At 37.4% G+C, this 27,630-nt stretch overlaps 2 protein-coding genes across 4 annotated transcripts in view; one reads left to right on the plus strand and one right to left on the minus strand.

The window, feature by feature from the left end:
- LOC132796862 (potassium voltage-gated channel protein Shaker) overlaps positions 1 to 27,630 on the minus strand; it is a 202,983-nt gene that overhangs the window by 129,109 nt on the left and 46,244 nt on the right. For all 3 annotated transcript variants that reach the window (XM_060808193.1, XM_060808194.1, XM_060808192.1), the window contains one exon: positions 25,068 to 26,654. In XM_060808193.1, the coding sequence (XP_060664176.1) occupies positions 25,068 to 25,213 (146 nt within the window). In that variant the 5' untranslated portion in view covers positions 25,214 to 26,654. The remainder of the gene's footprint in view (positions 1 to 25,067; positions 26,655 to 27,630) is intronic.
- On the plus strand, positions 6,391 to 11,897 carry LOC132796553 (uncharacterized). Its single transcript, XM_060807758.1, is given in 17 exon segments — positions 6,391 to 6,400; positions 6,856 to 7,450; positions 8,591 to 8,733; positions 8,812 to 9,399; positions 9,464 to 9,601; positions 9,667 to 9,813; positions 9,869 to 9,997; positions 10,051 to 10,225; positions 10,284 to 10,399; positions 10,455 to 10,563; positions 10,630 to 10,721; positions 10,781 to 10,866; positions 10,868 to 11,002; positions 11,072 to 11,168; positions 11,227 to 11,369; positions 11,435 to 11,671; positions 11,744 to 11,897. Coding segments are annotated over 16 exon segments (2,955 nt in total). The 5' UTR covers positions 6,391 to 6,400; positions 6,856 to 6,914; the 3' UTR covers positions 11,828 to 11,897.

Here is a 27,630-nt window from a genome sequence, read left to right on the forward strand (position 1 = left end):
TTAAATTTTTTCGAAATTTCAACAAGTTTCGTTTTGAATGCTGCAGGCAACGCCAATGACAGCGTCGACTGCGACAGCGACAGCGACAACGACGCCAGCGTTGACTGCGAATCGTCGTCGTCGTCGTCGGCATTTGTTGCTCAGCAGCAGCGAGCACGTGCTGTTTGTCGGCTGCGGCTTTAACTTTGACTTCGGCTGTGGCTGTGGCTGTGGCTGCGGCTTCAGCTTCGGCTTCGGCAATGATTCGGCTCGGCCTCGGACTCGGCTCAGCTCGTTTCGGCTGCGGCTGCGGCTGCGGCAGTTGATGTTGGTTATGCTTTTGCTTTTGCTTTGACCTAACTTCCCCACTCAGCTGCTGCTGCGCCCACTTTCAGACATTCATGAGCTGCTTACGGGCTTCACGTCTCAGTAGCTGCGTGTCTCTCAGCGTATGTGTGAGAGTGTGGAAGCGTGTGTGTGTGTGTGTGTGTGTGTGTTTAGCAATAAAAAGTGCTGCACTGCCGGCTCAGGATGCTGCTACGTGCCATACTTGGGAACTTTGCACAGTTCTCGCTGTCGCCCCGCTGTTTTTTATTTTATTGTCTGCGCGCTGCCGAAACTCTTGATCCGTCAAAGGACCCTCTCCCTCCTACTACCTGCTACCTACTACACCTCCCCTACCCACCCCACCGCCTGTCACAGTCTGAACCACCGCACTTCACATTCCTGTGGGTTATTGAACATCAGCAGCGGCAGCAGCGGAGAAGCATCGCCACTTGACGTCGACGTCGCCCTCATAAATATGCAAAGAAATTGCAAACCAACTAAACGAGCCAAGCCAAAAAAAAACGACAGCAAAAAAGAAGGAAAATATGAAGAGAATGCAGAAGGAAAAAAAAACTGAAAAGGAAGCGACAAACGATGCGATGTCGAAATTTCCTCCTCAACAACAACAACAACGAGAGCGACAACGACAACGACAACGATGCTTTTTCAATACGCCCAGGCACGACGGCATTGGGGCGTGTGAATATTTAAACTGTTCAATTGCCACGCCCACAGCGCCAATCAAGGCATTTAACGAGAACAAGTCCAAGAACATGACAAAGACTAAGGACTAAGCAATAAGAAGAACTACGAAATGAGATGAGACACAAAAAGGAAAAGTGCCATAAGCGCCTTCTTCTTACAATGAGTTGAACAAACTAATGCATAGATTATTATTCAGATTTATCCAACTGTGCACTCACTCACACACTCACTCCCTTAAGAAGATGTTTGCTCATTTATCGATTGCAATACTTTCGCTGCTGCTGCACTTCAAGTGAATCCTGCCGGTGAAATGAAGTGCTTAATAATGCACATTAAGGACTTTGCTTCCAATTAACGCAAAATCAACATTTGCTTCAATTTACACAAGTTCAATAGAAGACATGATTAATACCAATTATGCCCCGCTGCAGTTAGCGATGAACTTGAAGCAATCCCATTAAAACTTTAGCTTTAAGTTGAAAGCCAATTAGGAAAAAAACTGCATTATTACACTTTAGTGGTAATTGTTATAGCGTGTCTCAATTGCTTTGGCTGACATTTTGATATATTTGGGATTAGTACTATTGCGATATATTTTGGTATTTTTAAGTATATTAATTTAGTATATTGTTTTAACGGGTTTCAGTTGGTTTGGTCGACAATCTAGTATTTTTTCTACTCTATGGTATATTTTGAATGTAGAACTATAGTGGTATACCAAATACCTTTGGTATATTTCAAGATTTTTAAGTATATTATTTTAGTATATTGTTGTAGTGGATCTAAGTTGCTTATGTTGACAATCTAGTATATTTTCTACTCTATGGTATTTTTTGAAAGAAGTACTATAGCGATAAAATAAATACATACAGCATTTGGTATGTCTTAGTATTTTTAAGTATTTTAATTTAGTATATTGTTATAGCGGGTCTTGATTGGTTTGGTTAATAATGTGGTATATTCTCTGCTCTATGGTATATTTTATATGTTGCCTTAAGTATATTTTAGTTTTTGTAGTCTATTAATTTGGTATATTTTAAGAAATACCAAAAAATAAATATAATAATTCTTATGCTCTTCACATGGATACTTGTACTTTATTAAGCTTAATAAAGTTATTTAAAAAAAAAAAACTAAAAGTAAGTTTCTTAAAACTTATACGTTTAGTATAAACATAAATGAAAAGAACTGTTCATAAAAGCATATTGAACATTATTTTTATTTAACACTAGTTTCTGACAGACAACGTACTAAATTCATTTAAATATATAATATAATTTGATATTTGTAATTTTGAAATATAATTCTAAAGCACGTTAAATAAATATTTTGTCTAATTGTCTACGAAATAATCATTCCCTCAATTCATACACATTTTAGCGAGAAAAGCACATTAAAGCTTGTGTTATATTCAAATATAAGTAACTGCAAAACACCCCTTAAAGGCAAAACTGTCTCACTATGAAATTTAAATTGTGACGAACTCGCGTTGTAACTCAACTGCGATGCAGAAGAATTAAGTCAACTTTGTCGCAGCGGAATAGAAATTTCGCAGCAGCAGCTGTGACTTATGTATATTCATCTCTCGAAATGTTAATACTTAGGAAGCGAGTTGCTTCTGTTCGCTTTTTTCTTGACTAGGTCATTTCCCACTTCCCACTTGGGGAGGAGACAAACAACAAATGTGCTTGTGACATTTCAGTTTCATTTCTAGTTTCTGCTCAGGTGGCAACTGGCAACTGGGTTTTATTGTTGTTGCTGCTGCTGGAGTCATAAAAGCAAGTTGAAAGTGCGCCTGGAGCTGCTATAAAATTGCTTGGTTAATTTGAGTCGCTCGCCTCGCTCGCATTACTCATACGCAACATTGTCGCCGTTGGCTAATGCTAAACTAAGGCGTCTCAGTTTAAGCCGGCCATTTGGCCAGGCAAAGTCTCGTCAGTCACTCATTTAATTTGTCATTTTCACCCTCCTCGCAGCTTGTGTCTCGCTATCTCGCTCCCTCTGTCTCTGTCTCTATCTGTCTCTCTACATGTTGTTGAAGAGGCACTTCAAAAGGTCAGCAGCTTGACATTTTGATTTATTTGCTTTACTGGCGCCTAAACTGTTGCTACTGTTGCTGCTGCTGTGGCTTGTTGCTTGGCATAAACATAATCGGCTTATTGGCAATGCCACTGCTGAACTTGGCTCCAGTTGCGAACTGATTTTGTTGCCAAATTGCGTCTAGTAAGTAGCAAATTGTTGCTGCTTCTGCATCTCCTTCTCCTTCTGCTGCTGCTGCTGCTGCTGCTGCTGTTTACCTTTGCTATACGCTGGCCTTTGTCCCTTGGATTAGCTGGTTGCCTCCTGATATGCTCTAAGACTCACAGGCTTTGACTTTTACGACGGAAGAGGACTTAGCCAGCTTCACCCCTGCAGCTTATGTAACTAACAAATGAAATGCATTGTTTGCCAATGCTGCAACATTTGTTGCTGCTGCACAGTTAACGAGCTTCTCACGTCTCATTGACTTTGCCCACCTTTTTCTTCTCCAGCATTTCGGCTAATGGAAATTGAATTCGTTGAACCGCTTAGCTTCAAGAAATGCAAATGAAGTGTAAACCACAGCGGAGGTAAACCAAGCAACTGTTTAGCAAAAATTGTGAAGGGAAAAGCTTGAACGCATTCATTGCTCGACAACACAACTTGAAAAGCACAATCACAAGCACAAGCAACAGCCATCAGCATCAGCATCAGGATGAAGCAGGTAGCCGGAGTTTTGATCAAATCTCAGAGGCTATAATGAAATTTTGCCACGGGGACTCTGCGAAAATCTACTCGAAGGAAATGATGTGGAAAACTATTGTAAGCAGCTCCTTTTGTTTTCACATGCATTCAATTTACCAGCCAGCTAGCGTCTTCAATGAGCTTCTTTAAGTACCTTCCGTGCTCTATGGCTTCATTATTAGCCATCAATTTTATGTTTTTTATGCCAAAAGAGATTAAAATTAAAGTGCTTATTTGTTTTACCAAATTTGTTTGTATAAACACAACTTTTAAATATAATCTCTGCGTGATTTAAAGTATTTCCCCTTCTCAGTCTTAAGCATGTATATTGTTCTCATACATATGTACATACATACATATATGCACAAATTTATGTTTCTAATAAATTCTTATGTAAATGTATTTTAAGTCATCTATATATCTCATTTTTTTATAAGTAGAGACTGAAAAATAGTTCAAGAAATGAACAAAAGAAAGTTTCTTATACCATCTGTACTTCCTTAACTCAATGAAGTTTACTATTATTTTTTTAAAGTAGTTCCTCAAACTTAGCTTAGAGAATAAACAGAAAAATGTTTTATATGGCATCACTTATTTTATGTGTATCGTTAAATGTGTTTAGAGCTTAACAATATAAATACAACAGATCTTTTCAATGATATCGAAAAAGAAATTAGAGCAAATAAAGTTTGCATTATTTTTGATTTTATACGCGGCGCTGTTCTTTGAAATAGCAGTGCGTAAGTCTTGAGTGCTTGCGATTGAAAAATTCTATTATAAACTCTGCTACGAGGCAAAATGTAATTATCAAAGCTTAATTCGTGAACAATTCGACAATATTATTATTTTGGAAACTTCAATATTTTAACGAATATGGATAATGACAAAGGAAAATAAATCATTATGATGTTCATTGAAATAGTAATGTTAAAAAAGTAGCTTGTAAATAATTTAATTTGGCTATAGCCAACTGTTTTATTGATTAAAGACTCACACTTAATATGTGAACAAAATAAATCCAATTTTTATCATTATTATTAACTTTTTATTAGTTTATCATACATAATGATAGTTACCTTAGGAATATTTACTTCCCAAAACTTATATTTATGGGACATGTTTTTCGATATACTAAATAGAGCCTTTGGTATATTTTTGTATTTGTCCGAAATATTATAGTATATTTATTTATTTATTTGGATATATGTATATATATATCATATACATATTTTTTTTTTATTTTAATAGTATATCGATACACTAAATAATGCTTTTGGCATATTTTGCTATATTGATCTATATTCTATAGCTTTCTGTGTTTTTCTATGTACTTTAGTTATCTTTTAATGTAAAAATGTAATGAAATCTGTAAGGGGTATACTTTTTGGAAGTTTTTTCGTAACTGTTAGATAAAATAGAACGAGAAATATTCATCGCAAATAATAATAGAAAAAATAATCTCAACTTCTCTCGTAGATATGAAAAAAGAATTAAGCATATCTACTTCTAACTTGTTGAAACATTTTTAAAATGAAACTGTTGATAAAAATAGTATGTCGAAAATGTGGAAAATGTCAAGTTTTTTGCAATTGAAGTTGAACTGCATTTGATTTGCAAATATAAAAAACTATTTGTTTGTGCTGGGGACAATAAGTTGAATTGAAAATTTCTTCACATGCAGCTGCATGTGGAGAAGTGTAAAATAAAAAAAAGAAAGCGGAATGAATAAGTGGGTGATTGGCGCATTCATTTCAATTCACACTCACACACACTCAGCGAATAATGCCGTGTATTGTGTGTGTGTGTGTGTGTGTGTACATACGTAGATGGGAAAATGGGATATGGATATGGATATGGATTATGTTATTGCTGCTGCTGCTGCCTAATGAAGAGTACATTTGCTGCAAGAGGCGCATGGTGGAACATGTGCGTTTGTTGTGTTTGTTAGTCCCTCTGCCCTCCGCCTCCCTCTGCTCACTGCCCTCTGCATAGCGGTTGCCACAATGCGGATAACTTGAGGCAGCTGGGCGCATGCGTTGGACCCAGCAGAGCAACAACACTTGCACCTACCAGCTCTCTCTCTATCTCTCTCTCTCCCACTCTCTCTTTCTCGCTCAGGTGTTTACAACTTCCAACTTGAAATTTCAACTGTCAAACTGTTGGTAAAAATGAATTATGTTGTTGTAGACTGCTGAGTATATCCTTTTGCTCTTTGAAGTTGCTCTCGTTCGCTCTCTCTCTTTCTCTCTCTCACTCTTCCTCTCTCGGGCACACACACTCGCACACATGCACACTTGAAATGCCGGCGAAAGAAGCGGCCGCTATGGAAAAGTGTCGCACAGCAAAGTTTAGTCGGAAATTAGACGCCAACGCGTTCGGGTTGACAGTCTCTCACTCTCACTCTCTCACGCTCACGCTCACGCTCTCGCACACACACACGCACACACACGCACTCTCCGCTCTCTCTGGCTCTCACTTTCTGTGTCCACACAGTGTGGCCAGTGAGTGTGGAAAAGTTGTTGAACGCATCGCAAATCGCAACGGAATCGCAACACAACGCAACGCATCGGCATCGCTTGGATTGATGTAGAAATCAACAAATAAACAAACAAACAAAAAAAAACACGTATGTAGAAATTATTAATTTGATGTAGAAATTGAGATCCCAGACAGCTTGTTGACAACGTGATGAGGAAATTAACAACGCAAATGACTTTTCTTCTATTGACTCGGGTTTGTTTTCCTTTCACAACTGTCGTGTGTGTGTGTGTGTGTGTGTGTGTGTATAAAGGGGATATAAAGGGGGGCGGGTTTGACGTCTGGAATATAAAGCATATTTATTTAATCATTGCTAGTGCGAACATCAAACACACGAAGAGTCAAGCGAACACAGCGCACACATCACACAGAAAGCACAGAAAGCAAGCGAGCGAGCGTGAGCGCCCACTTGAATTTTCTAAAAATAAGAGCTCACTTTATTTTGATTTTGATATCGCGATTTCCATTCCCATTTCCATTTTCGATTTCCCTTTCATTTCATCTGTAGCTCGCTGCGCCTGCACTTGTGCGCCATAAATCAAGAGCGCTTGATCAATTGAGCTGTCGAACAGGTGGCACACAGAGTGTTGCGCCTTCAAAGCATGTTTCTGGCGGTTAATCAAAGTCTCCACAACTCAAAGAGGCGGCGCGATGAGCAAGCTGCCTGCTCGCAGCCATCCCCGGAGAGAACAGATTCCACAACGCAGCTGGTGGCCAATATGACAGCGACAGCCACAACAACAACAACAACATCTCTTGGGCATAAATGCGAGAGTTGCCAGCACATACAACAACCACAACCACAACCACAACAAGGCAACGATGAGCCGCCCTGCAGCTGTGACTGCAACTGCATCAATAAGCCATCATCTATGCAAATGCCAATGGCATTGCCAATGGTGCGCACCTCCCTCGTCCTCGTCTACATCTATCTGGGCGCCCTCACACTAATGCTGGCCACCCTCGCCATGCTCTTCTATACGCACAGTCAGGCCGCGCAGGAGTCCCCAACGTTGTCCACGCTCCTCAATCAGCGCGCCTTTCACGCACAGTTCCACAGCGAACTGCTTCGATCGGAGCAGGTGTTGCGCACGATGGTCACCCAGATTATGGAGCGCGATTATCCCATGGACATGAGGTGAGCACGAGTCATCGATCTGTCAGCTGCAACTAGTTCACTGTATATTTGTGAAACTAGTTCCGTGTTTAGTTCCCCAACAATTAACAGGATTAGTTGGTGTAGCTACAAAAACGAATTTCGGGTTCAAAGAAAACTTAACTTTGAAATCAGTTGCGATCTTTTAATATGTCTTCTAGCTCCTAGAACAATTAACAGCATCACTTAGAGTAGCTACAAAAGTCCGTTCTGCTGTCTCACTGAAATTTACTGCGCTATTTCGAGTTCGATTCAATTCTCAGTTACTGACTTTTAATTTAAATTTGAAACTAATTCCAGTTTCAGTGCTCGAACTATTAAAAGTCGTAGTTTATAGATGCTAAATATTCATTTTACAGTTTACTTATTTAGTAGCAGCAATTCAAAGCAATAACTTTCATATATCCTTCTTTAACATAACATTTTAAGATTCAGTCTATTCTTTTTTTTTTTTTAAATCTACTGCAAGTCTCAGTTACAGCTTAGGTCTTAGTAATCAACTATTAACCGACTTAATAAGAGCAGATATATTATAAATTTGAATCTCTCAAAAATCATTTTAAACCTACTTAAATAAAGTAGATAATTTCTGTAGAATAGTTCTGTTGTGGAGTTTCAATTGATCGAAGTATAAGTTCGTGAGTCCCATTCTATTAGCTTCAATTCTTTTCAGATCCTGATCCAATTCGAAAAGGTAGTTAATGGTAGTTTTAGTTAAATTAGCTCATTGCTTTCATATTTCTATTGGAATATTTTTTTTTTCATATTTCATTTAAACTAAAAATTGGCAATACTCAAAAATAAATTGAGACAATCTGACGAACGAGAGAGAGTGAGTGTTAACAATTATCAATATCCTTTAATACTTCACAGAAATAACTTCCTTGTAGTCAGGTGTATACCGTAATACTTTAATGAACAACCACACTTCGTTGTTATAGTCCCAATATCTGTTAATTGAATACCCATTAAAATAACTTTCCTGAAGACATTTCATACCTTACCTTATATATTATTTATTTTCACTAAAATAACTTCCTTGCAAAAGAGTTTGAGTCTTTGGCGCAAAAATCCTACAAGCCAAACTAGTGCTAATTAATTGTTTTGTGTTTGCCATCATAGCACAACCACCGTGCAGCCGAGCAGCTTGGGACTGAGCGTGGTGCGCAACGAGCGCAAATTGAACGACAATTTCCTGAGCCATTTGCCGAATGTAAAACGCATTCGCAGGGACATCGCCTCCTCCTCGCCCGCCTCCATGCACGGCAAGCATCACATAGCACAGCGCCTCTAAGTTAGTCTCTTTAACTAATGATTTACCTCCTTACCACCTACACTTGCAGCAGATCCACTGATTGAATTCTTCAATCCAAATCATCGCAAGGCGCTCGAGGAGCAGGACACCGAGATACGCAAACGAACCGGTCTCAAGGGCGCGGCGCCCGGCGGCGATGAATGGATCTATCTGAACACCTATTGCCGTGTGCCCGAGAAGATTATCACCGGTTTCTGCAAGGGCACCCAGGACTATTGCCCGCCCGCACCACAAGGTCCCCAGGGCGCCGTCGGTCCCAAAGGACCCACCGGTAATCCGGGTCTGCCCGGCATACCCGGTCCCAAGGGCAATCGCGGTGATGTGGGACTACCCGGTGCACCCGGTGTCGATGGTGTGGGTCAACTGGGTGCCACCGGGCCGCGCGGACCCAAGGGAGACGCCGGCGGCATTGGGCGAGCCGGATTGGATGGGCGAGACGGTGTGCCCGGTGAACCAGGCTTGGACGGTGTGCCGGGACGAGCGGGTGCCGATGGCAAGAACGGGCTGGCGGGACGTGATGGCAAGGATGGTATGCATGGCAAGGACGGCAAGGATGGCATGTCCATAACGGGGCCAAAGGGAGCACAAGGTCCGCCCGGCGAGCGTGGACTGAAGGGTGAGTGACCGCAAACTCAAAAGATCTTCTACGAATCGAAAATAATATTCTTCTCTCTATGTAGGTATTGCTGGGCCACGCGGACGTCCGGGCAAGCCAGGCACCAATGGCACACCTGGCATACCTGGCGTCAATACCTGGAAGATGCAGTATCCCAATGGCAGCGCCACCAGCGACCTGCTTATACCGCCCTCCATAACAGGTGAATGAGTGTTGTGAGGAGTTGTGTGTTCAATTATTTAGTTTGTTGTTGTTGTGTATTCTCAGACTTGATGTCACCCAACTTCCGACGCAGCGTCATCGTCGAGGAGGGTAAAACCCTGAACATGAGCTGCTCGGCAACAGGCAATCCACAGCCGCAGATCGAATGGCGACGCGACGATGGACGCACCATAAATGTTAATGGCATTGAAAGTGAGTGAGAGTAGCCAAGAAAATATGTATTTAAGACAACTTTCCTGTTTCACAGTGAGCTCGATTAGCGGTCAGTTCATCAAGTTCACGAACATCACGCGCCATCAAATGGCCGCCTACACGTGTCATGCCAACAACGGCATTCCCCCAGTGGCCAATGCCACTTTCCTGGTCGAAGTGCACTGTAAGTAAATGCAATCTTTTGACTGGCTTGAGTTAATTCCGCTCTTTGGACAGTTGCGCCAATGATCTCGGTTTATCGGCAAATGATCTATGCGGAGTATCAGAGTAGTGCCACCTTGGAGTGTCAGGTGGAAGCCTTCCCCGAGGCTATACGCTACTGGGAGCGTGCCTACGATGGCAAGATACTTGATCCCAGCGACAAGTATCGCATCGAATCCTATCCAGATGGGTGAGTCTAGAGTCTCCAAGCATTCTCGCTCTCTATGCTCAGCAAGTTCGTTTAGCAGTTTTAAGACCTCGATGCGTTTGACCATCATCAATTTGCGCAAGGATGACTTTGGCTACTATCACTGTGTGGCACGCAACGAGCTCAATGCTACCATGGTTAACTTTGAGATTGCACGTAAGTCACATACATTATGTATGTGATATATATTATACGACTGCTGCATTTACAGCTCAGGATCCCAACAGCGAGACGCCCTATGTGGGCAACAATGTCAAGGTCTATGGCCAGCGACCACCCGAAAGCGAATGTCCAGTCTGTGATCAGTGTCCCGACCCAAGGTAGATAGACTAGACTAGACTCTATTCAAACCTTACTTAATAACTAAAGTATTTAATTTCATTTAGCTTGTATCAGTGCAAGGATTCTATTTTAAACAATTTCGAGATACAACCGACGGGCAATCTCAGCTATCCCGGACTGCCAAAGCGTGCGAAGAGTAAGTCGATAATTCGAATAGAATTCCATTAAAATCTAAGACTCCCTGACTCGCTGTAGACTGCTATTTGTATGCTGTGGGCAAGCCAGTGTTCCATAAGGTGGTCAACGAAAAGTTTGGCTCGTGGCTACGCGATGCTGCCCCCCCGAGACATTGATCGAGAGAAAACGTTTGTCACCAATGAGAATGATGCCTACAATCTGTTTGAGTTCTCCACACGCATACAGTATCGCATGAACAGTGTGCCCAGGCACAAGTACGAAATAACCGAAGGATTTCAGGTGAGCAATATAACCCATTTCGCAGTAATGAATTGATATTATTTGATTTTATCTTTTTTTTTTTTGCAGGGCAATGCGCATGTGGTGTACAATGGTTCATTCTATTACCATCAGAAGAACACCGATTTGGTTGTCAAACTAGATTTGACAACCTCCAAGAAGACAAGTAAATACGAAGTATTTCTCAAAAATAAATAGAATGTATATTTGACTTTCTTAAACAGCCTTTCAATTGCCCTACGCTGGAGTCGCTGCTGGCAATCGACTCTACGCCACCGATCACAATTACATGGACTTTAATGTGGACGAGGTTGGTCTCTGGGTCATCTACAGTACATACGACTCGAACAACACTCTGGTGGCCAAAGTAAGTGTTTGATAAGTCACTTTTAATGTGATGTAATCTACTAACGAATGTATCCTTGCTTTCAGCTGGATTCAGAGACACTGCGCATGCAGTTCAATTTCAATATCACACTCGATCACAAGCAGTTTGGCGAAATGTTTATCGTCTGTGGCAATTTGTATGCCATCGATTCGGGCACCGATAAAAATACTCAGATACGATATGTCGTCGATCTGTACAAGGGTAAACTGCTCAATGCCAATTTACCCTTCTCGAATCCCTTTAGCTATACCACAACAGTTGGCTACAATCCTCTCACAGTGGTAAGTTTGATTTCTCCATCATACTATATGATGAGAAGGAGTTCTTTATTGAAGTTGCTTTGCTTTTTTCAGGAACTTTACTCCTGGGACAAGGGCAATGCACTTACATATCCTATACGCTACAATGAACATCGTTTGGCAACAGATAATATGTAATCGAAACACGAAATGTTTTACCATATCTATAGTATGAATATATAAATATAAACTGTTCTTTTTTTTACCACAACAAAGAAACTAAATCATTTTATTAAAGCATTTACTATTCGCATAGTTAGCCTTTGGACTGGGCACATGCTCAAATATTAGCAGCAAATTTCCGATTCTATTATGCTCATCATAATTGTTAGTGCAATCGTAATAAATTCGTAGGTGCGAACAATTAATTTGTGACAACAAACAAACAAACTGCGGTCACCAAAGACAAATAACAAATATCACAACTTAAGAAGGGCTCATAATTGCCAATGCAAATAACAAATAACAAACGTCGCAATTATTTATATCTTTGGGAGCAGCTCTCAAATTTTAATGAAAACAACCTCCAGCTTATCATTTAACTTTGACTTTGTCATGCACCCAAAATAAAAACTAAAAATAGTTTTTGACAGTCGTAAAAAACGTCGGAGAATAACTCTGCTAACAAATGACAGTTTCTTGAACTGTCATAAAATGCTATCATAATAATTTTAAAGATTAAATGGTTAGTAAAATCTAATTAAAATGCTAAAAAAAAACCCTCGTAAATTCCTGGCTAATTGTTTGCCTAGAAATGGCAAACTGCAAAAAAAGTTAATTGTTGCCAAACTTGATGGAATGCAGCAGTGCCAAAAATTGAAAAAAGAAAGGGAAATGTAAAACTTTGCGTATTCTGTTAGCGTACGAAAGTTGACCCTAATGAGCTGAAGCGAATGCTTCCGTTTCTCAAAATGTATTCCTTGGCGATGCTGTCTGCAATTAGCTGCGATAATGTTGACATTATCCCCGTCTGCTTCATCAATTATGTGTATACGGCTGCTGCTGCTGCTGAAGCTGAGAGAGCGGAAAATGGCAGCAACAAGTTCAGTTGCAGCAACATTTAGTGGCAGCCAGCGGAAACAGGGCAAAAGAGAAAGAGAGACAGATGGAGGAACTCTGCTTTGGGCTTTTTGGCTTCTAACTGCAACTGTGCTAAAAGCTTTTTGGCCTTATGACTAACGCGACTAACTGACTGGCTAATTGAATGACTCACTGACTGACTGATTAACTGGCTCTCTGGTTGGCTGACTGGTTGCTGGACCAACTGATTGACTGACTGACTGACTGATTGACAGCCTATCAATATGCAATACTCTCATCAGCATCAAAAGCATTTCGTTGTCTCTGACAGTCACCATGGGCAACCAGCGAATTGTCACCCTCGAACTCTCACTCTGTCTCTGACTCTCTGACTTCTTTCCCATGCCTCCAGCTAGACACATTTGATTGCTTTGTGCTTTTGCGCCCACACGCAGCACGATTGCGTCCCTCACTTCCCTTACCTTCCACTTGTCCTAGCAAATCCCGTTCCGTCCTGTCACATTTCAATTCCATTCGACATTTGCTGCATGCGTGTGCTACTTTCATTTGATGATTTCGTCTCCCTCTCTGCGCTCTTCCTCTCGCATTGCATATTTGACAATTTGCATTTTTTGCCCAGCCCTATTCCCGTTTTCACCCCGATCTCGGTTGAAACTATGCCACTTGTTTGCCTTTGTAATTGTCGGCGAAATTTCGAAACTGTTTTCCTCGTTTGCCTGCCAAAATGTTTTCTTTTGCAAATTCCATTCACCATTTGGTAATCAATGCTGCACATGCGGATCGCATTGCCAATTGACGAATTCAGAATGCAACAGTCAAATGTCAATTCTCAAATTGTTGATAATAGATAATAGATAATAGATAATATATAATAGATAATAGATAATAGATAATAGATAATAGATAATAGATAATAGATAATAGATAATAGATAATAGATAATAGATAATAGATAATAGATAATAGATAATAGATAATAGATAATAGATAATAGATAATAGATAATAGATAATAGATAATAGATAATAGATAATAGATAATAGATAATAGATAATAGATAATAGATAATAGATAATAGATAATAGATAATAGATAATAGATAATAGATAATAGATAATAGATAATAGATAATAGATAATAGATAATAGATAATAGATAATAGATAATAGATAATAGATAATAGATAATAGATAATAGATAATAGATAATAGATAATAGATAATAGATAATAGATAATAGATAATAGATAATAGATAATAGATAATAGATAATAGATAATAGATAATAGATAATAGATAATAGATAATAGATAATAGATAATAGATAATAGATAATAGATAATAGATAATAGATAATAGATAATAGATAATAGATAATAGATAATAGATAATAGATAATAGATAATAGATAATAGATAATAGATAATAGATAATAGATAATAGATAATAGATAATAGATAATAGATAATAGATAATAGATAATAGATAATAGATAATAGATAATAGATAATAGATAATAGATAATAGATAATAGATAATAGATAATAGATAATAGATAATAGATAATAGATAATAGATAATATATAATATATAATATATAATAATAGATAATATATAATACTTTCAGTAATATGATATGATATATATATGATACTTTCAGTACTTTTCTATTCCTTTAGATAGTAATTATTGTACCATCTCTCAAACCATCACATTTGGCCTTTTGTGTCACACACAGCAGCTGCTCCGAACTCATCGATTATCTATTTTACCAGTACCCCTTCTAATAGAAAATAAATAGTAACGCAGAACCCTTCCGAAAATCTCATAAATCTTCATCGTAATTATGATATCGATTTGCGAGAATGCAAAAACAGAAAAACCGATTAAAATTTAGTTTAGGTGACAGTTTCAATTTTTCACAGTTGCGTTGGCAATTTACAGTTTACCCCTCCTCCCCCTCTTCTCACACCAGACACACCTTAGATTACTATGTAGTCAATCAGCGTTCAATCACATTCTAATTAAGCACCATCTGGCATCCATTTTGGGTGCAATTAATTTGGCATTTACCGTGTGCAAGAGCGAGAGCGAGCGAAAGCGAAGCGTTCATGTGCTAGTGTTATTTTGATTTATGCCATTTTAAATATTACACGAAAATTTGGCAAAATGCCAAACAAAAGCAGCTTGACACGAACCCCTTGAACATGCCTTTTGGTCCCCGTTCAAGTTCGTTTCATATCATTTTTCATCTTTTTTACAGAGAGAGAGAGAGTGAGAGTGTGTGTGAACGGTTGTTGTTGTTGTTGTTGTTGTTAGGGCTGGCACAGCTGCTGTTGGACAGCCATTTGTAAGGATAATGCGCCGTTGTCAAATTGCCAAAAGTCTGCGCGAGTGAGAGAGGGAGTATATAAAGGCCAGACGAGTAGTTGGGAGTGAGGTGGAAGGAGGGAGCCGAGTTGTTGTTACGGGATCAGAAACAGCTGTTTAGCACCAAGCATATTTGGCAGTTACTTTCACTTTACTTTCACTTTTGCCACCCCACCAATCCTCCGTTCGACTCAACAAACAATTGTTATGCTTCAGCTGCCGCCAGCTGACCACAGTCTCCATTCCACTCCACTTTACTTCGCTTTAGCTTTCTGCTCAATTATCGGTTTCAATTGCCGAAAGGGTTGAGCACTTGATAAAAAAAGGAAAAAATAAAGAAAACATTGGCAAGTGTTATTTAAATTTTGAACAGCAACAACTTGACTTCACTCGGTTTCGTAGCAGTAATAGAAGTAAATGGCATGCAAACAAAACGACAGCAATTACAATGAGGACGACAACCACACAGCAAATAGCAAATATGCCAAACTGTCGATGCGTTAAATTATTTCCCATGATGGACTCGACTTTGCACTCGCAGCTTAAGGGCGGCAGACGCTGACAGAGTCTAACACGTGGGCGTGTCAGCTCACTTAAATATAACCCTCCATCCACAATCTTCTCCCTTCCCTGTGGCAGGTTATATCGATTTACATAACGGAGGCTTTCAAAGGCAGTTCTCTGCCAGCAATTACAGCAAAGCATATTTAAATGACACAAAAAAGATTGCAAAAGGCAACTGCTGTGTTGTGTGAGAAGCGCTTTTGCACTTTTAGCCACGTTGAGACAATTGGTTTTATTATGCAAATTGCGGCAGCCAGACTGCAAGTCTCTCAGCAGAGTTGCGACGCTTTTTCTACTTTTTTTCTGTTGAGATTTTTTTTTTTTTTTTTTTGTGTTTTAGGCACCTCTGAACCGAAGAAGAACCATGAAGCGAAGCTGCTCAAATATTAATGCTCCGAAGCTGCGAAACAAGCAAAAACTGTTTACTGTTAAACCATCGAACCAAAGCACACGACTTTTGCTAGCCATATTACAAATTCTCTTTCACGTTCAAACGAAAACCAATCACATTTCGTGTCAAAAATAAAGTAAAGTTTTCAGCACAAATCTGCACGATTTAGTTGCATTGCAATGCTTAAAACTACTTGAAGAAAAAGAATCAAAGTTTATTTGGGCACTGAGAAAAATACCAATTTGTATAACCAAGTAAATGCAGCTTCAAAATAAGACCATTTCAAAAGAAAATACTATGAAAATTAATCGAATGAATATCAGGTAATAAGAATAATAATAATAATAATAATAATAACAATAATAATAATAATAATAATAATAATAATAATAATAATAATAATAATAATAATAATAATAATAATAATAATAATAATAATAATAATAATAATAATATAATATATAATATATAATATATATATAATAATAATAATATATATAATATATATATATATATATATATAATATATATATATATATATATATATATATATATATATATATATATATATATATATATATATATATATATATATATATATATAATATATATATATATATATATATAATATATAATAATATATATATAATATATATATATATATATATATATATATATATAATAATATATAAAAATAATAATATATATATATATATATATATATATATATATATATATATATATATATATATATATATATATATATATATATATATAATATATATATATATATATATATATATATATATATATATATATATATATATATATATATATATATATATATATATATATATATATATATATATATATATATATATATATATATAAAATCATGATGCGTTGACTTCATTTTAAGATTTACTTTAGAACTTCAGTGTATCAGTTTAGGTAAAACTTATACACTCTCATTTCAGATGTTGTCCTAAACTGAATGATTGATTGATTGATTGATTATAATGCTCCAAGCGGGGTTTTTTTCTGTTGCGGCCCTGCCACTTGCAGTATTTATGCACACATGCTGCCCCATTTGACGTGGCAACTTTACTGCGAGTGTCGTTGCAATCGCAATTGCAATCGCAGTCATAGTAATAGTAGTTGTAGTTGTAGTCGTAGTTATAGTCATTCACATGGTGCTGCATTGTTTGGCAGACAATGGGGCAGGTTGATGCTGCTGCTGCTGCTGTTGGTGTTGCTGATGCTGATGCCAGGCGTTTGCTGCGTGCCACAAACAAAAGCTGCAGGCGCACAATGCCAACCAACAAAAGCAGAAGCAGCAGAAGCAACGATTGTCATGCCTCAAAAATAAACACACACAGTTAGACAGAGAGAGAGTGAGAGCGAGAGCGGGAACTTGCTCCAACAGTTTGGTCTCAACACTCGGCCAAGTGCAGCCTACACAATGGCCAAGGAGGCTGGCAAGAGCCGGTATGGGGGGAGGGGTGTGGCAGGGACGGGTAGCAGCTGCTGCCCTTCATTGTACTTTTAAATGCGTTAATTGAGTGCTGCCAATTTTTTCTTTTTTTTTCCATCTTCACATTTTTTGCGCTTCTTTTGTGAATGTTCGAGTGTGTGTGTATGTGTGCGTCAGTGAGTGTGTGTGTGTGTGTGTGTGTGTGTTTTCTATGTATTTCGGTTGTGTTTTCTGTGGGTCCTCATTCATTTTGCTTGGTTACCCCATACACGAAATCAAAGTGAAATGTTCAGCTACTGCTTCTAGTTCTCTCGTATTTTATACATTTTTTTTGTTGATTTTGTTTTATTTTTTTGTATTTTTTTTATGGCTGCGCCAATTGAAATGTTAGCCAAGTTGTTTCTTTTTGTTGGCTTTTGTTGTTTTTGTTTTGCTTTTTGGCGACATTTTGAATCGCTTCGCATTGACACTTTGCTTTTTATGACCGCCATTAAAATGCCAAATGACCAGCACACACACACACATACAGAGAGATATATATATATAGCAGCCCTTACTCCGCTGCACTCAGCACACTCCCCCCTCCCACCACTCTTTTCTCGCTTCTCAGTGGTTCGCTTTAGTGCACTTCAGTGGACGCCCCTCGACGCGTGTTATGGCCATTGAGGCGCTTATGCGCTCATTAATTTCGCTTGAGCGAAGTTCAATGGAACACCCGCTACACCGACCCGCTCTCTTCACCATTCACATCCCCATCCCCATGCCCTGCTCTGCTTTAGCTATCTGCCGCAGACAAAGTGTTGCGAATTTCAACAGGCAAATGAAAAATGATTTGCCACAATGCTACCACGATACGAAACGTTGCTAATTCGCCAAAAAACGTTGCGCTTTGCGTGTTGCGCCTCCAAGCATCGATAAGCATAGCCGGAAGAACCAGCTGAGTTGTAGTCAGAGGCGGAGATGGACATGGAGACGGAGTCGCAGTCGCAGTCGGAGTCAGCACAACTTGCCTCCCTAACAAATGACCGGCAATTAGACAAGTGAAATGCTTAACAACAGCAACTGAATGTAAATGGCATTGGCCAAGCACGAATCGCTCGCTTACCATATCTCTTAACAAAACCCAACCCACTGGGATCCCTAGCCCTAGACCTAGGCAAATGCTACACAGAGAGAAAAAATTACGTTCTATAAACTAGAATAAAAGAGAGAAATTTTCGATCTTACAAAGAACCATTTTAAAAACAAGAATTCCAAATCGAAAATTTATTGATTAAAAACTTTTAAAATTAAGAACTTTTGATCTTAAAATAAAAATACTTGAACCATGAAATTATAATTGAAAAATTATAATGAAATTATAATTGAATAGTTGTATTTAGTATATCGATATACTATTACATTAAAAATATACCATTAAAAGTTCTAAATTCTCTCAAATTCAAGAAATTCGTTTCTGCTTCTTAAAACAAGATATTTCTATCTTCTCTGAGCTAATGTTGTGTAATTCCTTTCTCTAAATTTTAGGATTATTGCTGTTAACTTATTAAGAAAGTATCATTAATCATTAAAGATTCTACGATTCAACTCTCGTTCTTTTTAAAATTAATAAAATAAATACCATTAGAAATAAGTATAAGCTCCATAGAATATCATAGTATAAACTTCATTGAATGTCAATAGTAAATATCAAACAATATATAGTATACAAACAAATATATACAAACGATGACTTTTATTTATTTTAAACAATCCAAATTGGAGAATGCTTAATGATTGCCTAATGCTATTTTGTGTGCAATTTTCATATTTTTTCACTCTCGAAATAAGAATATATTCTTAACTTTCAAGACTGTAGCATTTTGATAAAAGACTTAATCTTCTTATGTTATCATTTCAGTTTCTTTTATTGCAGTAGGTGTTTTTCCTGTGTACTAATATACTTTGTGTCGTGTGTAATCGGAATCAGGGCAATGTTTTATCGAGGTGTTTCAACAGTGAAAATGTTAACTATGTCTGGCTGCAATGGTCTTAGCGTGTTGCAGGTTTAATTGCCAACCTTAAAGAGTTTTCAATCTAGTTACTGGAGACACTAAACGGTTCTCAATTAGTGTAGTTTGCTTTTCCATACAAGAAATGTTTAAAGTATTCGCTATCCCATGGCGAATTTAAACTAATATGACTCGAATCCAATCGCTGATCGAGTTTCGAAGAACATTGTATGTTATGTAAATTTTAAAGTCAGAATCATTAAAAGACCCTCCGACTATTCCCCCAGCACACACACAACACCTTGGTGTTACTTTTTAAGCCAACACCAATGCGCAATGATTGGGCACAAAAGCTGCGGACATTTCAATTTCAATGCAAAATAGTTGACTGAGTGTGGCTGTTGCATGTGTGTGACTCTTTGTATGTGTGTGTGTGTTTGTTGTGTATCTGTGGCATTCATGTCCAAAGTATTTCGTAGCGTTGGCGTTAAATATTACGACCACGTCAAGTTCTTGTGCTGCTGCTGCTGCCGCTTGCGTCTGCCACATCCACTGGGTGACCCTTTGCATAAATAACAGCAACGCATACACACACACGCACACACACACACACACACCACTATATATGAGAGGCTTATAAAATATTCATATGCACATGCCAGTCTCGTGCCTTTGAAGCTATCAACACACAACACAACACACAAAGAAAGCAAAAGGCGCTTCGCAATGGCAACGCCCAAGCAAATGGAAAAACTTTCATGCACATTTCTATAAATTCAAAGTTTACCTACTCTACAACACACAGCCGCAGTCGTAGTCGTAGTCGTAGTCACAGTCACAGTCACACAGTCATAGTCAACGCAGGAATGTAACAAAATTTATGCAAATTTCGAAAATGTTCAACTGTTGCACACACTACTATACACACACATACACACACACTCCAGAAAGTAACTACGAAATTTTATGTGTAGCCTGCAGAAAGAAAGCAAGCAAGATCTGCGAGAAGCTAATGCACAAGTAAAGCCTAAACCATCCAGCAACAATCGAATGTGCTCGACTGTGAGACACCGGTACCCAAAAATATACCAAAAATACTACAATATACCAAAAGATATATTTGGTATATCGATAGAGTACTACCTTCAATATATACCGCTACCCATTTTCAATAGGAGCAAAAGAATACGGTATTAATCTAGAAATATACCAGAAACCTTACAATATACCAAAGGCTATATTTGGATTATCGATATAGGACAACATTCCATATATACCGCTACACTTTTTCAACAAAAGCACAACAGTGTATTATTCTGAAAAAAAAAACTAAGAATACTACAATATACCGAAGGCTATATTTCGTATATCGATATATCACTACATTCAAAGTAATCCACAGAGTAATCAATATACCAGATTCTCAACCAAAGCAACATACATATACCGCTTGCACAAATTGATAATACCCTTCTACCCTACTGGTAGCGGGTATAGAAAGTGACCCAAACCACTGTGCAATGTTTTAAGTGGTCGCACCACAAGCAACCTCTTGTTTTTCCCCCATCCCTTCTCTCTCGCTCTATCCTGGGCCCTTGCCTAACCCTTTATGTCAGCCTCTCTGACCTTCGTTGTGCTTATGCATAAAATGTGTCCAATCCTATTGTTGTTGTTGTTGCTGTTGCTGTTGCTGTTTCTGTTGCTGGTTGCCTCTTAAACACATTTTCCCTGACCAGCAAAAAGTATGCAGAAGACAAACTACAACCAAATGATAAATGTAAGTAACATTTACTTATTTTTTTACTTTCAAATTTAACAAACACACTTTCGCAATTTGCTCCCAATAAAAACATAGATGTTTTATACATTTTACACTTCAACTCCAACAACACACTTACATAGGAATATTCTCATTTATTTAACAAAAACTAACACATGAATACATATATCAAACGTTTATTAGCTATAACTGAAATCATATATTTTCCTTTTTTAAATTTAACAACTACGTTTTATGGTAATAACTAAAATATCATTTTTACATTATAACTATTTTTTAATTTCGAAAATCTGTGCACTGAATGTTGAGCATATTTTGCCCAGAGTCTTCTGCATATCTTGTAAATATATCTTACAGTTATCTATGAGAAATTAATTTGCTTTGCTTTCGCCACAAACAACAAATGTGAAACATTTTCTACTCCAAATTGTAAAATTGGTCTAGTGCGTTGTGGTTTGGCATTAAGGCGGTTAAGCTAAATCCATTTCCAGGGACTCGTATAATTTAACTAAATCCAACACAAGAGCTGCTTCAGCTGCATTTTCAGCTTCAACTTCAGCTCTTATTTGTGCAACTCGTGCTGCTGCTGCTGATTGTCACTCGTATAAGTTAGTGGTAACCCAATGGGAGTACTGAGAACCAGTGAACAGTGAGTGCTCAGAACAATTTCCTCAATCCCACTTCAAGTGATAACCATGATGATGCTTCTACGGCCACTTCAGCAGTAAAAGAAATTATTATATTCTATTCTCTTTCGAGCGCTTTTCATTATAACTCCCGCATTTCCCGCACTGTCGCTAATAAAGCGAGGTATATTCGTGTAGAAAAAATGTTGCAAAATAGTGAATAATAGCCTGCTCCATAATTTGTTGAGCTCTAAAACTCAAGTCAGTGAAAACAATCTTATAGTAAATTTATAGAATTATTGTAATGAAATAAATAATTTCGAATAAAAGTTAGCATAATTCAAGACTTTTTTAGCTCTAAAGTTATATTTAATTCATATAGTAAAATAAAAATGTATTTAAATATTTTTTTGTTTATAAAAGAAATAACATTAAATATGCCATTAGATTTCACAAAGCCAAACGAACTTCATTTGATGTGCCACTCATGCCGCTTGACTTGTTGCAAGCACAAAAACATAAAGTGAAGAACACAATTGTGCAGATAAGCAAGGAGCGGTGAGTCGAGGAGTTGAGGAGACAGCTGGCGGCTGGCGGCTTGCCACATCATGAACGTGCAACAGCACAGTGAAGTGCAGCAAGCAAATGTTGCCAGTTTCATTGGCCACTTGAGACAACGAGTGGGCTGCAAAATACACAAGCAACAGCAGAGCTTACACAATTTTAATAAGCGAAATATATTTAATATAAAATATTGAGCGGCATAAGCGACTGCTAAGTTTGTGGCTGCCACATTCCAGGCAGTAAGTAATGAAAACAACAAGTCGAGTGTGCTCGACTGTAAGATACCCGCCACCCACTTTTAATAAGAGCAAAACAGTACGATGATATTCTAAAAATATACTAAATATACTCAAATATACTGAAGGCTTTGTTTGGTATAACGTACTACATTCAATATATGCCGCTATTCATTTTCAATAAAAGCAAAATCATGCGGTAATATTCTAAAAATATACCAAAACAATATAGCAAAAAATACTGATATGTACCGAAGACTAGAATTGGTAGTGAAAATATACTATTGAGTACAAAATAGACCAACAAAAGCAACGAAGACGTGGGAACAACAGACTTTTTTGACATACATACTATATATGATAAAATGATTTATACATTCATTCATATATGATTAAATGATTTATTTTTTTATTATTTTTAATTATTATCTGGTCGGTACAACATTTTTAAAAGTGACATATACTGTAGTTATTATTGCAAGCATCAAAAATCGCAACTTTAAGCTCCAAATAAAGCTGGCTTTTCATTTTTTTTCGATTTGCGAAAAGTTTTTCTCTCTCTCTCTCTCTCTCTCTCTCTCTCTCTCTCTCTCTCTCTTTCTCTCATATAGTCTCTAATATTCAGTGTTTTTATATGAACATGACTATATCGTCTCGGCTGTTGACACGGATCAAGAATATACATATCCTTTATGGAGTCAGAGATACCTTCTTCTGCCTTCTATATGCAATTCCTGTAGGCACACATTTATAATTTACTGAGTACTGAGTGTACTTCGAAATGTTTCTACTCAGTGACTGACTAGTGAGTACTGTGCACTATTTTTGTCCCTTTACTGCCTACTGCAGAGTTGTGCCATGTTTAATGTAGGCTGTGGACTGTGGGGCGTGGCACGAAAGGACAACTTTTGCTTGTTATTGCATGCAACATGGCAATGGGAAATGGATATACGAATGCGAATGCGAATGGGATTGCGGAATGGGAATGGGAATGCGGAATGGTAATGGAATGGCAGCAACAAGCTGCATGTGTGTAAATCCATTTATGCTTCAGCGCATTTATAGCCAATTTTGAGAGGCCCAAAGAGGCGCTACACTGCACTTTTGGCCAACGTTTGGTCAGGTGGCGGGACAGCTGCCACTGATTTGTGTGTGCGGCATATGGAGGCAGCGAAGCGCAGTTACAATTCAATACGCGTATATACACACAACTATACTGCATAGAGTACACTTTTACCGTTGGGGGGTTGTCATTTAATTGCGCAATTGCCGCATGGTTTACGAGTACTCACTGTATTCACTTGCATACCATATTCATGACTTCCCATGGTTTCCCTTTTTCTCCTCCCACACACAAGACACAAAACGTTGCATACTTTGCTGCGCAAGCTGGCCAAACAGACGCGTGCTTGCACGTATCCCTTTTAAAGCACTTAATACACGCATTCAGTTATGCAAAATGTTGCTTATCAGTGGCAGCTAATATTTGAATTTAGTATTTTAAATAGTAGACGTGCTTCACAACTCTATCGTTCGATCAAAAGAAGCAGGACAGCTCGACTGTAAGATACACGCTAGCCGCGAGGTATAATCATTAAAATATACCAAGTTAATAGACCAAAATAAAATTCTAAAGTATATATAATATATTTATGGTATAACGATATACTACTACATACACTATAGAATATAAAAATACCTAATAGTCAGCCAAAGCAATTTGATATACTATGTACGTCATTCAAAATATATCATAGAGTACAAAATATACGACATTGTCAACCTAAGGAATTGGATATACTGCGTCACTCAAAATATTCCAGAGAGTACAAAATACAACAGATTGTTAACCAAAACACTTCGATATACTAAGACATTTAAAATATACCACAGAGTAAGCTAAAGCAATTGAGGACCGACAGCCAAAATATTTCGTAAATGTCTTCTAAAATGTATGTATATCTGATAGCACTTATATCTTTAGGAAACCTAAATGATGTAACAAAAATCTCTTAACTGTGAAATAACAGTTGATATTCGTTTTCGAAAATAATTGTAGTCCAAAAGCTGTAGCTCTCGCTCCTATAGTCTCATATCATATAATATATCATATAATATATAGATCTGTTCTCATATGGGCAAACATTCAGATTGGGGTATTTAATTTCAGAAATAAATATACTTTACGATGTCGGAAATGCCTTCCTCTGGCTTTTACAGTAGTCACAATGCTATAACACACTTCCACCCTATCTGCTATATAAATACGATATTACATTTGCTCACATTAGACTTAATCTGATCTGGTTTGAACTATGCAAATGTGTATTCAGTGTACTTACTGATTCAAGTTGCGCTCGTTGGAACCGCTCTGGCTCTGCACGTTGTCCGTGTGGCGACGCTCCTTGTGCACGATGCCCATCAGTTTCATCCATGGATTGTTTTGGGAGCCATGGCCTCCCATGCCGCCACTCTGCCACATCGTCATCTTGGCAGCTTGGGCGTCGCAGTGGCACTGGCAGTGGCAGCTTATCCAAAACGAACGAGTTGCTTATAAAACTGACCGATTCGATCGTCCGATGTTAATTGCATAGGGTTTGTTGTTTGCTTTGTTTTGGTTAATCTCTAGTTATAGCGTTTCACGTTTTCAAATGTTGAATTGAAGAGTTGTGCAGAGTTTACGCGCAGAGTACAGAGTACAGAACACAATCAGTTGCTCAGAGGGAGCAGTGGCAACGTAAACGTAAACGTAAAGGGAAACAGCAACGTTAGCTTCATTCGAAAATTTTGGTTGCGCTGACCAAAAAATTTGTGTTGCATACGTTTAGGCGGTTCATTAAAATTGTATTTTTCTTCTTCTGGATGGACTTGAACTAAGAATTTATTGCGGTTTTTGTTGCTCTCTGTGTTCTAATGTAATGTAATTCATAAATTTTTCTGTTCTTCTTCTTCTTGGGCGGCTGGCGTTGCGTTCTGCTTGTTGTTTGTTTATTTATTAAATTATTTATTTTGTTTGGTTTTTGGATTTTTGTTTGATTTTATTTGGCTTGGCTTGGGTTGTGCTTGTTGCCTACTATATAGTATGTATGTATGTAATTTCGTATTTTCTTTGTTATTTCTTCTCAACTTTTGCGGCTTTTGGTCGTTTATGGCTCGATTTGTGGTTGCTGCTGCGTTCAGTTGCTCTTCTTTCAGCTCTTCTTGTCGTGTGTTTGTTGGCTTTTGTTTTCTTGTTACCTTTACTTAAAGCTTTATTTTTAGATGCATTTTCATTTTTTGTTTTGGTTTGGTTTGGTTTGGTTTAAGCCTTATTTGCGTTTGTTCGCATAATTGTCTAAAATTAAGAATCACAATGGCGTAAATTGTTTGGTTTCTTTGTTATTTGGTAATGCAAATGAATTATCAAATTTGCTCAATTTCTTGTATTTTATATTGTTAACCGTTTAATGCTAATTATTGTTATTAATTTTTATATTGAGTGTGTTGCTGTTCGTATAATTAAAATTTGTTTTTGTTTTTTGCAATAACAACTAATTTGTATTTTTAATGTTATGCATATAATTAATTGTTTATTATTAAATAATTATTAAATATTATTATTGAATTTATGAATTATTATTGCCTTGCTTTAGATATTTGTATATGTTGTATTCATTTCATTCATTCACTCATCCATTCCATTTATTTTTTGTTTTTTTGCTTTTTTGTTTTATTTATTGAATTAATTTTATTCAATTGGTTCATATGTCTCTAGCTAAATTGCGACCGGCTGTTTTATTGTTTATATATGTAGTAGCATCGTTTATATATCAAAAAATTCATTAAATATTTTGTGGCTGCAACGCTGATAACTCGACGCATAGTCCTTTTCCTTTTCCTATGTTTGCTAAGGGGGGCGATATGAATATGATATCCGGTGTAAATAGCAGCTGAAAAGAAAGAAAAAGGAAGAGAAAAGGAAATATAGTATATTGACTAATTGACAATCTGAAATGTGACAAATTAAATCTTACTTTTAATATGCTACTTTAAAGTAAATGTATTTTTATACCCGCTCCTTATAGGGTAGACGGGTATTATAACTTTGTGCCTACAGAAAATGTAACAGGTCAATTGAAAAGTCGCCGGCAAGACACATAAAATCAAACCCTGATGATTTCTAGTTAGTCCTATTCTTGAAAAGACGTTTTATAGAAATTTTACGCCTGTCGGATCATAAGTTTGCGAATTATAGAATATTAAGTGATGCAACTTTTGTTTCTATGAAAAAATGGGAAAAAAGGAACATCGCAGGTGGATAATGGGAAAGAATACATTTGAAGCCAACCCTGGCTTGATGACTAGTCTCCAGACAGGAAAATCAAGTGCAGAAGGAGGCACCTCATAAAGTATATATATTTTGGATCAGTGTCAACAGCCGAGACGATATAGCCATGTCCATCTGTCTATCTGTCTGTCCGTATAAGATCTAGAGATCTCAGAGTCTATAAAAGTTAGAGCTATAATTTTATTCGACAGCACTTGTAATGTTTGAACGCAAAATCTAATAACAAGCGTAATTTTAAAGCTAGAGTTGCGAATAACTATAGTATTTATGATTCCTGAGAATCGGTCCAATAAAAACTTATTGTGATCGGATAAAAATTGTAAAAGTTATTTACAAAATATTGTACTTTTAATTTTACTTTCACGCTTACTGCAATCGGTTTTGAGCTGTTTTTGTCTGACAATCTGGTATATTTTGTGTTCGATGGTATATTTTGAATGTAGTACTAAATCAATATACCATTTGTGAAATTTGGTATATTATAGGGGTATATTAACTTGGTATATTTTAAGAATAATACTGCACTATTTTGCCCTTATGCAAAATGGGTAGCGCGTATCTCACAGTCGAGCACACTC

The sequence above is a fragment of the Drosophila nasuta genome, chromosome X, assembly GCF_023558535.2.
Source record: "Drosophila nasuta strain 15112-1781.00 chromosome X, ASM2355853v1, whole genome shotgun sequence".
Classification (NCBI taxonomy): domain Eukaryota; kingdom Metazoa; phylum Arthropoda; class Insecta; order Diptera; family Drosophilidae; genus Drosophila; species Drosophila nasuta.